This window comes from Physeter macrocephalus, chromosome 4 (assembly GCF_002837175.3).
Source record: "Physeter macrocephalus isolate SW-GA chromosome 4, ASM283717v5, whole genome shotgun sequence".
NCBI classification, from domain to species: Eukaryota; Metazoa; Chordata; class Mammalia; order Artiodactyla; family Physeteridae; genus Physeter; species Physeter macrocephalus.
In genome coordinates, this window is record NC_041217.1 from 62,423,155 (window position 1) to 62,436,616 (window position 13,462).

Below are 13,462 nucleotides of genomic sequence, written 5' to 3' on the forward strand. Positions count from 1 at the left end.
CCTCTTTTCTGAGGAAAAGATAAGGATCTCTGATGACTGTTTATTAGTCAAAATTCCATGGCAGGCTCACTGACTACTGACACATTGCCATCCTCATTGGTATGCTGTCCGAGTTCATCCTTCGGGGCCACTACCACTTACCGTAGTTGGCTGCTCTAACACCGGGTTCCCTACAGCTCGCAGGGTGTGTATTTCAGTGGCAGAGGTACAGGGTGGGAGGGTCCTGGCGCCAGTGGCACTTGTTGAGCAGTTACCCATCTGATATTTGCCGTAATTGTTAGGAGGCAAAATTGTGCCTAATTATACCATTTTAAAATCAGTTCTTTTCTTTCAGGGGAATTTAAATGTTTTAAATAATTAACCATCAGCTTGTTTTCTATATCATATAATACAATTAAAACTATTTCTTTGACATTCTAAGAGATAGCATAACCATAATGGATAGAGCAGTCACAACTGTACTTGAATCCCAGCCCTACTGGTTTTTAGCTATGTGGCTCAGGTTGCTTGATACCTTAGCTTCAGCTTTCTAGACTATAAAATGGGGACAGTAATATGTCATAATATTTTTGAGAAGACTAAAATAATGTATGTAAAGTCACTACATGTCTACTGAGCACTTGGAGATATTCAGTAAATGATAGCTCCTAATTGTGGTTGTGTTGATAGTTTTAACAGTAAAGAATTTTAGGTGCTTTTAGCCTCATCCCCTTTTTTATTCTTATGCAAGAAAATTTTTTTCCCTATGTAGCACATCTGGGATTTTATTTTATTTTGCATGCCTTTGATGAGAGGATCTATTTTAGCAAAGCACATTGTGTATAAAGAGTGAATAGAGTTGCTTTATTTTTAGGAATTTCTTCCTTTCCTGTCTGATTCTTGCTGTACATTGCACCAGCTTTATCTTCAGGTACACAGGTAAGAAGACTCCTATATGACAATTAAAATGTAATAGAGCCATTTGAACCATGCAGACATTAATGTATATCATTTAAAAATAAAATATCACAGTAATTTTTTCTTAATGTTTTAGTGAATTTTTATCTGCTTGCTTAAAATTAATGGAGACGGAAGCTTTTAAGGAATAGGTTCCGTATGAGTTTTACTTATCTTTTTATTCTTAACTAGTACTTTATATCCAAGTGATGAATATTGGTATGATGATAAATACCAAAGGAAAAAAAAAGAGGTTATATATATGTGCATACATTTTGTATCAGCATACCATTTTTTATCTTTCTTAATTTTTATTTTACTTCTATGAGATTTAATTCAAGTAGTAGTTGACTCCATCTCAGAAAAAAAGTGAGTTACAGAAAGGGTGTCATAATTTAGATGAGGGCTAAATGACATCTAAAATTGATAGTAACCTCAGAAGAGCCCTTGATTTGACACTAAAAGACTCTGTCAGCTCATTCATCAGCAACCCTCTTATACTTCCTTAATCCATTTAGTGTCCCAGACAACTTTTCATACCTCTCCCTCTTCAAACATCCTAAATCTCCAGCACCACCTCCCCATTTCTCATTGTCAATGTCCTCACTGTGTGTGTCATTGAGAAAAGTGGAAGCAATTGAAAGAGAGCTTCCATATTCTCCTTCTGCCACATCAACTATTCTGTCTGTATCCAGGCCCATATATTTCCTTGTCCCATGAGTGAACTGTCTGTGTGCCTATCTAAGGCCAGCGTCTATTTATTCATTGGATTTCACCCTCTCTCACTTGCTCAGGGACCTTACTTTAGCAGTTGTTCCTTTTCCTTCTTGCATCATCAATCTTCCCTGCTTTCTCGGTCATTCTCATGAGTATACCAACATGCTGTTATTTTTCCCATCTTAAAAACAATATAAAATAAAATCTCTCGACTCTACATCCTCCTCCAAATAAACACCTTCCCATTTTTCTGCATGTGTTTAGAAAGAGTGTGGCACGTGGGCTCAGTAGTTGTAGCTCACAGGCTCAGTAGTTGTGGCTTGTGGGCTGTAGAGCACAGGCTCAGTAGTTGTAGCGCACAGGCTTAGTTGCTCTGCGGCATGTGGGATCTTTCTGGACCAGGGCTTGAACCTGTGTCCCCTGCATTGGCAGGCAGATTCTTAACCACTGCGCCACCAGGGAAGTCCATATTGTTACTAGTTTTATTCAGTTTTCTGAAAAACTTATTTCTGTAAGCATAAACAAAATTACTTCTATAAGCACAGATCAGTTTTTGGAAGATAATTCAATTTGCCTTTAAATACTGTTTATAAATTATTTCTCCCATATTTCTAAATTAGGTTGTTAAAGTTTAAATGTTCAAACTGTATGATAATTTTAAGAAGACCTTTCTATTTGGGAGTCATCAGGATAGCATAGTGATTGTTGAAGATATATGAATAGAATAGATAAGCTGTCAAGGCAGATTATTTGGAAAGAAGAGGAGAGAATACTTATAGCAGCCAGTGAAAGAAATACCAATAGTAATAAATATTTGTAACTAAAAGAAGAAAACAAAACTATTGTCCATGTCGAATTTGTTTTTGACCTTGTCTTCCTCTTTTCTGAGGAAAAGATAAGGATCTCTGATGACTGTTTATTAGTCAAAATTCCATGGCAGGCTCACTGACTACTGACACATTGCCATCCTCATTGGTATGCTGTCCGAGTTCATCCTTCGGGGCCACTACCACTTACCGTAGTTGGCTGCTCTAACACCGGGTTCCCTACAGCTCGCAGGGTGTGTATTTCAGTGGCAGAGGTACAGGGTGGGAGGGTCCTGGCGCCAGTGGCACTTGTTGAGCAGTTACCCATCTGATATTTGCCGTAATTGTTAGGAGGCAAAATTGTGCCTAATTATACCATTTTAAAATCAGTTCTTTTCTTTCAGGGGAATTTAAATGTTTTAAATAACCATCAGCTTGTTTTCTATATCATATAATACAATTAAAACTATTTCTTTGACATTCTAAGAGATAGCATAACCATAATGGATAGAGCAGTCACAACTGTACTTGAATCCCAGCCCTACTGGTTTTTAGCTATGTGGCTCAGGTTGCTTGATACCTTAGCTTCAGCTTTCTAGACTATAAAATGGGGACAGTAATATGTCATAATATTTTTGAGAAGACTAAAATAATGTATGTAAAGTCACTACATGTCTACTGAGCACTTGGAGATATTCAGTAAATGATAGCTCCTAATTGTGGTTGTGTTGATAGTTTTAACAGTAAAGAATTTTAGGTGCTTTTAGCCTCATCCCCTTTTTTATTCTTATGCAAGAAAATTTTTTTCCCTATGTAGCACATCTGGGATTTTATTTTATTTTGCATGCCTTTGATGAGAGGATCTATTTTAGCAAAGCACATTGTGTATAAAGAGTGAATAGAGTTGCTTTATTTTTAGGAATTTCTTCCTTTCCTGTCTGATTCTTGCTGTACATTGCACCAGCTTTATCTTCAGGTACACAGGTAAGAAGACTCCTATATGACAATTAAAATGTAATAGAGCCATTTGAACCATGCAGACATTAATGTATATCATTTAAAAATAAAATATCACAGTAATTTTTTCTTAATGTTTTAGTGAATTTTTATCTGCTTGCTTAAAATTAATGGAGACGGAAGCTTTTAAGGAATAGGTTCCGTATGAGTTTTACTTATCTTTTTATTCTTAACTAGTACTTTATATCCAAGTGATGAATATTGGTATGATGATAAATACCAAAGGAAAAAAAAAGAGGTTATATATATGTGCATACATTTTGTATCAGCATACCATTTTTTATCTTTCTTAATTTTTATTTTACTTCTATGAGATTTAATTCAAGTAGTAGTTGACTCCATCTCAGAAAAAAAGTGAGTTACAGAAAGGGTGTCATAATTTAGATGAGGGCTAAATGACATCTAAAATTGATAGTAACCTCAGAAGAGCCCTTGATTTGACACTAAAAGACTCTGTCAGCTCATTCATCAGCAACCCTCTTATACTTCCTTAATCCATTTAGTGTCCCAGACAACTTTTCATACCTCTCCCTCTTCAAACATCCTAAATCTCCAGCACCACCTCCCCATTTCTCATTGTCAATGTCCTCACTGTGTGTGTCATTGAGAAAAGTGGAAGCAATTGAAAGAGAGCTTCCATATTCTCCTTCTGCCACATCAACTATTCTGTCTGTATCCAGGCCCATATATTTCCTTGTCCCATGAGTGAACTGTCTGTGTGCCTATCTAAGGCCAGCGTCTATTTATTCATTGGATTTCACCCTCTCTCACTTGCTCAGGGACCTTACTTTAGCAGTTGTTCCTTTTCCTTCTTGCATCATCAATCTTCCCTGCTTTCTCGGTCATTCTCATGAGTATACCAACATGCTGTTATTTTTCCCATCTTAAAAACAATATAAAATAAAATCTCTCGACTCTACATCCTCCTCCAAATAAACACCTTCCCATTTTTCTGCATGTGTTTAGAAAGAGTCGTCTTTACCACTGTCTCTACTTTCTTTTTTGAAGCTACTCCCGTCAGGCTTTCTATTCCACTACTTCATCACAACAGCTCTTGTCAAGGTCATCAGTGACTCCATGTTGCTACATCTAGTGGGCAGTTTTAGGCTTCATCTTATGTAACCTGTCAGCAGCACTTAACCCTTTCATTTGGACTCTTTCTTTTGTTGGCTTCCAAGACACCTCTCCCTCCTCAGCAGGTTCCTCCTCATCTCTCCAGCTACTTTAAGTTGGGTGTGCCCCAGCAGTCCGTCTTCAGGCCTCTCTCCTCTACGGTCATTTAGTCTCAAGACTTTAAATTTACGTCTCTCCCCTTTAACGTCTAACTGCCAATCAGGACATTTGTACTTAAATTGACGCAAACCAAACTCCTGATTCCAACCCATTTCAACTATCCCCCACTCCCCAACCCCCCAAAATCTGCTCCTCTTGTAGCTTCCTCATTTCAGTTTAAGTGGTAATTTGGTTCTTCAAATTGATCAGGCCAAAACACCTTCCTGTCATCTTTGATGTTTGTCTTGCTCTCATACCCCTCATCTTAGTCCATTAGCAAAGTCTGTCAGTATCACCTTCAGTATAAATATGTATATGCAGTGTATATAAACAGAATCCAGCCACTTCTCACCACCTAAACGGCTACCATTCAATCTCATCCACTATTATTTTCTTGCCTGCATTTTTGCAAAAGAACATCTTATCTACTGTCTCTGTTTCCACCCTTGCCTTGCTCTGGTCTGTTCTCCATACAGTAGCCGAAGAGAGTGATAAAACATAAATTAGATCATGTGACTTCTCTGCACAAACTCTCAAATGACCCATATTCAAACAATTCAATAGAATTTCAAATAGAAATTCAATGGAATTTCCTGTCCACCTTAGCACTTATTAAGGTTTACTATATTGTGTATTTACTTACTCACTTACTTGTTAACTTCTCCCCTTCATTAGAGTATGCACTAGGTAAAGGCAGTAACTTTGTATATTCTGTTTACTACTATATCACACACTCCTAGAAAGGTACATGGCATATACATAGGCACTTTATAAACATTTGTCAAATAAATTAATTTAAAAATGTATCATTTGATTGAAAACCACATACTTTGATGTTCAGTAGCTGTAGTTCAAATCTGTGGAGTTTCCTTTTGTTGTATTTTATATGTCTTTCACCTTATAATTTCACTTATAATTTAGTCCTCACAACTCTGAATCAGTGTTAAAAGTGAAGAAAGTGAGGCTCAGGGAGGTCGAATGAATGAACCAAAGTCACATAACTAGTAATTGACAGACTGGTGCTTCTTCCATCACACTACAGAGGCCTCAAGTGTTTATATTAAGTGCTTCCTTTTAAATGCTGTCATCCCCTGCTAGACAGGGTTTTCTCATGTACTATCAAGTTTGCCACAGTTAAAATAACATGGCAAAAAATACTGAATACATATCTTATTTGACATAGGTTTTGATCGAAGTTTAGTTTAAACCTCAGTTACTGAGACATTTTCCATGAAATTCTTTGCATCTCCCGTCAGTGTTAGTATGCAGTTTGTTCTTATAAAACTCTAGCTTCTGAGAAACTAAGCATTAAATTCATAGTAAATTCAGCATTTTACCTATTTTAAAATAACTTTCAATAGAAGTAATTACCCCAGACTTTATCAGAAATATCTTTTTTACATATGTTTTTACTAGTTATTTGATTCATATTTTTACAGTATTTTTTAAGAATATCATTGTCAACAATGTATTAAAATGCATCAAACCATACCAGCATTTTCTTTAAGATTATAAACTTTTAATTTTATAGAATTATAGCCATGTTATTTAGTTCAGAGGTTCTTCATAGAATTATGGTATCAGTTCAGTACTTTGAATTTTGTTTTATAAAACACATGCTACTTAATTTTTAAATATATTTTCACCACTGGAAGAACATCAGTATTTACCTCTACCTAAAATTCGAAGATAGTTATTAATGAATGAGTTTTTTCCCTCCCTTCCCAGTAAGTTTCCTCCAAGCCTGTATGCTGCTGGGATTTCTAAAGCACAACAGGAGGAAATAGCAGGTGCTTTCCTGGTCACACTGGATCCACTTGTCAGTCAGCTTCTCAAATTCCAACCTTTCGTGGAAGTGGTTTTGGACAGTAAATTAGGTAAATTTCAAAACAGATTTAGTGTTAAATCATCTCTTATTAATTACTACATGTTAGAGACAGGGTAATTTTCTCTTATACAGTTATCCTGTTTCTTTCTTTATTTATTTATTTAATTTTTGGCTGCGTTGGGTCTTCATTGCTGTGCACAGGCTTTCTCCAGTCACGTTGAGCGGGGTCTACTCTTCATTGCGGTGTGCAGGTTTCTCACGGGCTCTAGGATGCACAGGCTTCAGTAGTTGTAGCACACGGGCTCAGTAGTTGTGGCTCGCGAGCTCTAGAGCACAGGCTCAGTAGTTGTGGTGCACGGGCTTAGTTGCTCCACAGCATGTGGGATCTTCCCGGACCAGGGCTCGAACCCGTGTCCCCTGCATTGGCAGGAGGATTCTTAACCACTGCACCACCAGGGAAGTCCCAGTCATCCTGTTTTTAAGTTTTAAAAATTGTATTTAAAATTTCTTCTACCTTTTTTCCTTGGAACATATTTCTGCTTTTTAAAAATTTTGCCTCTAATTTTTTTATATATTACAATCAGATTTCTGCTGAAAGTATGTAGAGTATGTGTTTACCAATTTGTTGTAACTTTTGTTTACCAATTTTACCACCTTAAGAGCTGCCATGTGAACTACAGTTTCCACAGTGTCTACTGCTGGTTGTCATCATGGATGAGCTGCCCTCTCAGCCTGAGGACGTGCAGACCCTGTGGTGCACAGAGAGCCAGGTCTCAGAAGCTACAACCAGGTAGTAAACGTGTTGTTGATATCCAGTCACATTACGATGGTTTAAAATGCCCTGTTTGTTTGCAATGACCTTGAAATTAAGTTCTTTGTTATGTCACATATTCTAATTAATAGTTACTGTGTAGACGTCATGCATGTTGCTACTTAATAAAAATATAAAATACATAAATCTATGATAGGCATGGAAAATAATTTAATTTTGTTCACGCTTTTAGAAGGTATTGCTAATAGTGTTATAAACATTGAGTGTAGCAGACTAGATGTAGTCAGTAACATTTAAAAATGAGCTCTGTTAAATAGAGTGCTTAGACACTATAAGTTATTTCCTGGGAAATGTCACTGCACTCCTCTTCCTTGCCAACACCAGGCGCTCATTTCTTACCTCCTGGGTTATTGTTGTGCTCTAGTTTTTTATCCTGTCCTTTTGTGGCGTCCTGTGTACCACTACCAGTCAGTCTCCTTACACCCCAGCTCTGAGCTTCCTCTTCTCCTGCTCATGACTAAAGCGTAATATCCCAGCTCCCCAGCTTTGCATTGAAAACCCACCCATTCTGTTGTCATCATCTACTTTTGCTCCTTATCATTTCACTCATTTTCTACACATACACCTTGCTCCTGTCAGACTGGTGATTCCTGTCTACCTTATACTCAGGCTTTGTCTTCTTTACCTATTGTAGTTTGCCTATTTTTAATTTGTTATTTAAATCCTCTATGAAGAATTCTTAAATCATTTAAATCTTAAAATAACCCCTCCCTATCTGAATGATAATACCTAGTTTCTATTTTATATATGATACCTACCTAGCTTAGCTATTTAAGTTTCAAGTTCCTTGATGAATTTTGTCTTAGACTTTGTATAGTTCTGTATTATGATAAACACTTGGTAAATGATAAAAGATATATATGAAAATTCTTCTCCTTTAAGGGATTTCTCTATATTTTATTTTTACGGATACATATTCACACATATTGGACACTGTTGTTGATATATACATCTTGAGACATTTGGCTTTGCTAAGATAAACCTCCGTATGTCATATTACTACACCTGCTAATTGTTAAATATTAATAATCTTGGGTTCAATGTTCTCAATTTCCCTGCAGGGTGTCTCTACTCAAAGCCATTTTCTCCAGTTTTGAGCAGTGTTCTGGTGAACTGTCTCTGCCTGTTCATTTACAGGAAGTAAAGAGTAAAGGGCAAACTGAGGTTGCTGTCACCTTATATCAGCATGTTTGTGTTCATCTGTGTACATTTATTGCTTCCCTTCATCCCTCACTGTTCCCTGAACTGGTAAGTTTGTTACTTGCTGGGCTAAGCTGAGATTACACTTTTGCTTTCTTTTCATTGAAATTGTGATTCAGATATAGAAGAAAGTGTGGGGTAGTAAATGTGTATTTATTCTTGAATGTCATTCCCTCAGCTTGCACATTTTACCCTTTAATTCAGCTGGCTCCTAGGAAATGGTAATCCTAGAGTCCTACAGTATTCAGATGTAATATTTAGCTAAAATATTTGAGGAAACATTTTTGGATGGGAAGGTATGGAAAGACAGTGTGAGAAGAGGAAAAATGGGTAGGATTTCACCTAATTCAGTTTCATAAAAAGAAAAGGAGAAGTAAATGGTATGTAAGTACTAAGTCTCCTATAGATAGATCCTAGGCTTAATGTGGATTTTTTTTTTAGTGTAATTGGATTAGAAAAGATGTTGATAAAATTTTAGGAAAAACATTCTTAGAATTTACTTAAGGATCAGTATCATTTAAGGTATTATACAGTGGATAATATTCAGCACATATTAAATATCGTATTTGAATGGTTTAAGGCAGAAACAAAAGCATAGGCGTGTGTATTGTATATATTGTTTTAAAAATTTCAGCCTACCTAGAGAATTTCTGTGGAGCCTTGTGATTGAGTTACCACATTGAAAACCACTTTTGAATCTCTGTAGCCCAGCACAATGCTTAACATGTAGTAAGTGCTCAATAAATGTTGAGGAAATGGCAACATAGAAAGTAGAGCTTTCCTACTGAGGATCTGTTGTTTTTTGGATTGTGATAGTATTTTGTTGTTTTATTTTGAGAAATGTAATATTAATGATAATTTATCAAAACTTTTTGTTTTTCATTAGGACACCGCTCTGTTGAATGCTGTGCTTAGTGCTAATATGATCACCTCTTTGCTAGCTATGGACGCATGGTGCTTCCTTGCTCGGTACAACGTACTTACTTTTTTTAGGGTTTGGATTGATTTATAGTAGTGATTGACAGTAAATTACTTTATACTTGTAAGTTTACAGAAAAATTCTGTCTTGATAATCCTTTAACAGCCCCCCAAAATGGTTTGATTTCATATCATAGCATTAAATTAGAGACTGAATTCCCTCTTTCCTTTCTTTGGTTCAAGTCAATAGAACCTATTGCTTAGGTAGTTTTGTATATTACGATATTCCTTGGCCATGGAATAACAGCAGTTTAGAATATTTAGTGCTTTATGGAAGTCATCTCCTTGCTTTTCTGAATAATTGTATAAATAATTGTATGAAGATTGCTTTCTCTTTAAATCACAGATATGGGACTGCTGAACTCTGTGCCCACCATGTCACCATAGTGGCTCATCTGGTGAGTAGAATTATAAGGCCTAAGACACCCACTTTCCTTGCACTTCCTTTGGGGATATGATATCTTAAAGTGAGTATCAAAAGGAGAAATAGCATGGTAGCTAAATTGTTTTGACAGTTTCTTTGCTCTTCATAAATGCTGATGCTTTGAGAAAGATACACTAGAAAGAGTGTAACACTGGGGAAATTGTCTCATATTTTCAAAATTTTATGGAGTTTCATTGATCTGGGAAAGAAAGACTAGGTTGATTGAGGATAAATTTAAAATTGAATGTAAAGTAGAAAATAGGAGGTTAGCTTTAATGTTGATCAAGAGTTCTTCTTACTGTCTCCTCCCCCCTTTCTCTCTCTCTCTCTCCCCCCCCCCAACCCCCCTCTCTGAAATAACTTAGACAATTTGGCTCTTGATTTTGTTGTATCTCTTTCTGAGAGGGACTAAATGTGATACTGATCGATGCCTTTTGGGAAAAGAAATAATGCTTTGTGCAGAAGTAAAAACAGATTTAGAGAATAAACGTATGGATACTGGTGGGGGGGGAAGGGGTGGTGGTGGGATGAATTGGGAGATGGGGATTGACATATATACACTTGATACTATGTTTAAAATAGATAACTAATGAGAACCTACTGTATAGCACAGGGAACCCTACTCAGTGCTTTGCGGTGACCTAAATGGGAAGGAAATCCAAAAAAGACAGGATATATGTATACCTATAGCTGAATCACTTTGCTGTACAGTAGAAACTATCACAACAATGTAAAGCAACTATACTCCAATAAAAATTTTTTAAAAAAAGAAGTGATGCTTTGTGAATAGATACAAAGAGAAAATTATTTAATGACAACTTATGTTAATCTTTTCACTGTTGGTCTTTTTTTGCTTTTAAATTCCAAGATGTTTGTGTTCCGTATAAGATGGTAATGACCTGTTTTTTGTTTTTTTTTTTTTGTCCCTGACCTTTGATAAAGATCTTATGTGGGTCCATGTGTCTTTCATCTTTTAGTAGAGTCATTGTGTCATATATTCCTTGGTTTACCTTATAAGGATATTGTAGACTAAATCCAGTGAGGTGTATGATAACCAGACAGCCTGACATCTATATCTCCACGGCTAATGGTCTGGAGCGCTTACCTACTTTACTAAATCCTCAACACATCTTGCACAAAACAAAGAGTGATTTTTATGTTTTGTGTATTATATCTACTTTAAATAAAAGCTCTCCTAGTACATTATGATAGGAATTTATAAAATCTTTTAATGAAGCTTCCATCTTATAGAGATTTTACCTCTGCACTTCTGTGCTTAGATCTGAAAAAATTCCATGAATTATCTTTGAGCAGGGGAATTAACATACCAAGTTATAATCACAATGGTAATTAGAAATAGAAATTCCTAAGTATTGTTTTTAAGTAATATCAAAATTGTTTTCTCATTATAAGTAATCTAGGTTCATGGAAGAGAAAAAATTAAATAAAGAAAAGCTCCAAATTAAAAATTAGAATTACCCAGGTTATTTCCCAGAAAGAGCTGCTGTTAATATTTTGGCATATAAAAGCTTATAAAAGCTATGTTTTTAAGTCAGTCAATCTCTCCTCTCTCTCCTGCCTTTCCCAGATAAAATCTTGCCCCGGAGAATGTCATCAGCTCACCAGCCTGTCAGTACTATTGAGGCGCCTCTTCTTCTTCATGACCCCACCCCAGCAGGCAAGGATACCATCTGCGTCACTGTCTTTGAGCACCTGAGGAGAGTTGGATCCAGATACTTTGGAAGGCTTTTTGACCCCCATTTGTTCTACATTTAAATGCTGACATGATCTGAACATAAATTTTTAATGTCTTCATTGCTTTGGTTATTGCTTTTAGGTGTGGTTAGATTTTGATGTTAAAGAAAAGCCAGAGCTATACAGTAGTTAAAGTGATAAAAACAGATTTTATTCGGAGCTGTTGCAGTAGCAGCAAAGAGACTTCAGTGTAGAACTGGGCTTATTTCTGAATACAGCATAAACTAGTGCAGATCTATAATCAAGGAGCAGGGTGGGGGTCAGTGGATAAAAATTACTAAGAAGAAGCATCAGGAGTCAGGAGGTGATTCTGGCGTGACAGGATTCTTGCTGAACACAGACCAGGATGATCAGATACCAAGGGTGAGGGATTTTTTCTAAATTGATTTAGCAGGATTCTTGCTAAAACTGGATGATGCAGGCCCAAAAAAGATGAATACAAGCTGGAGGTCAAAGGCTACTTGAGAGGAGAGCTAAGAAAAGCCTGACTTAAGTTTGATTAAGGAGAGAGTCCTTGTTAATGTCTTTGCTGCAAGTTACAGATAATCATTCTATTGGTAATTCTGTCTTCTTTCTCCTTGTTTCTCATAAATTTAAGATACTTGAAGTGGTTCTATATCCTCTGCCCCTTTTAACTTATTTTGAAGAACTAGAATATTAATTATGCTCTTAATGATAATACCTTTTTTTTTTTTAAGTAAATAGGTTGAACTTTTTGGGGAAAACAAAGTATGATGAGCCTTAGTTGTTTGCTACTGTGAGGAAAACAGACTCTGCTGTGACAGAGGAGATTCTACAGTTACAGGAACCTGTGTAGCCTTGCATAGTCCCTTGGACTAGTCAGTTTGGAGCTCCTATGGGAGCTTTTTAAAAAATACAGGTTTCGGGACCTAAACCTGTGAATGGAGTGGGTATAGAGTGGTGGCTGTGAGGTGAGGCTCATTAACTTGTTGTTATTGTTATTATTAAATTCCTACATGATTCTGACATGGATACAAGCTGGGGAAATACTGGGTTAGTGAAGGGGGTTACAGGCCTTGGTGCCTTGGCAAGTCATCCTATCTGAAACTGTTTCCCTGTCTACAAAGTGACAGATATGTGTAACCATTTTGAAAAATTTTGTAAGGACTTAGAGATAATATATACAAAACACTTGGCATAGTACCAGGCTTAGAGGATGCTCAATAAATGCTGGGAGTTATTTCTGACTAGAGTGTTTACCCCAAGCCCATGCCTGCTTTCTTGCCTGAGAGAGGCTGGCCAGGCACCAGAGGAACCACACTGACCTACTAGCCCTCTTTTGTACCGGTGTCTCCAAGGCAAAAGGCATACCAGGCCCACCTCACAGCCCTCTAGAAAACATGTTAGGGTTGCTGTTCTTCCCTCCAAAACTGCTCAAGAGTTGTCTGCTCCAGATCTCTTAGAATTTTAATACCTTTCTCTCCTCTATCAAATGTCTTACTCCTGGTTTCCAGGACACTGTTCTTCTTAGAAGCCCTGTTAACTGGGAGGCCCTTCCTGAAGAAGTGGCGTCTGGAGGAGATCCTCAATTTTCTCACTTACAAAATGGGAATAAGATCCTTTTCCCAGGGTTGTGAAATTTTAATTTTTAGGATAATACAACTCAGAATGAATTAGCCCTGAGTTCTAGAAGCTTTGTCGTAGATAAACTCTATGTTTAGAGATCTGTTACATCT

General features: G+C 36.7%; 1 protein-coding gene across 1 annotated transcript in view; it reads left to right on the top strand.

Annotated features, from left to right (window-relative positions):
- The window catches only part of FIRRM (FIGNL1 interacting regulator of recombination and mitosis), a 46,449-nt gene that overhangs the window by 19,913 nt on the left and 13,074 nt on the right, over positions 1-13,462 (top strand). The window contains exons 10-16 of the mRNA XM_007102036.4: positions 854-918; positions 6,477-6,625; positions 7,237-7,366; positions 8,470-8,656; positions 9,495-9,577; positions 9,933-9,984; positions 11,599-11,688. Of these exons, the coding sequence (XP_007102098.2) occupies positions 854-918; positions 6,477-6,625; positions 7,237-7,366; positions 8,470-8,656; positions 9,495-9,577; positions 9,933-9,984; positions 11,599-11,688 (756 nt within the window). The remainder of the gene's footprint in view (positions 1-853; positions 919-6,476; positions 6,626-7,236; positions 7,367-8,469; positions 8,657-9,494; positions 9,578-9,932; positions 9,985-11,598; positions 11,689-13,462) is intronic.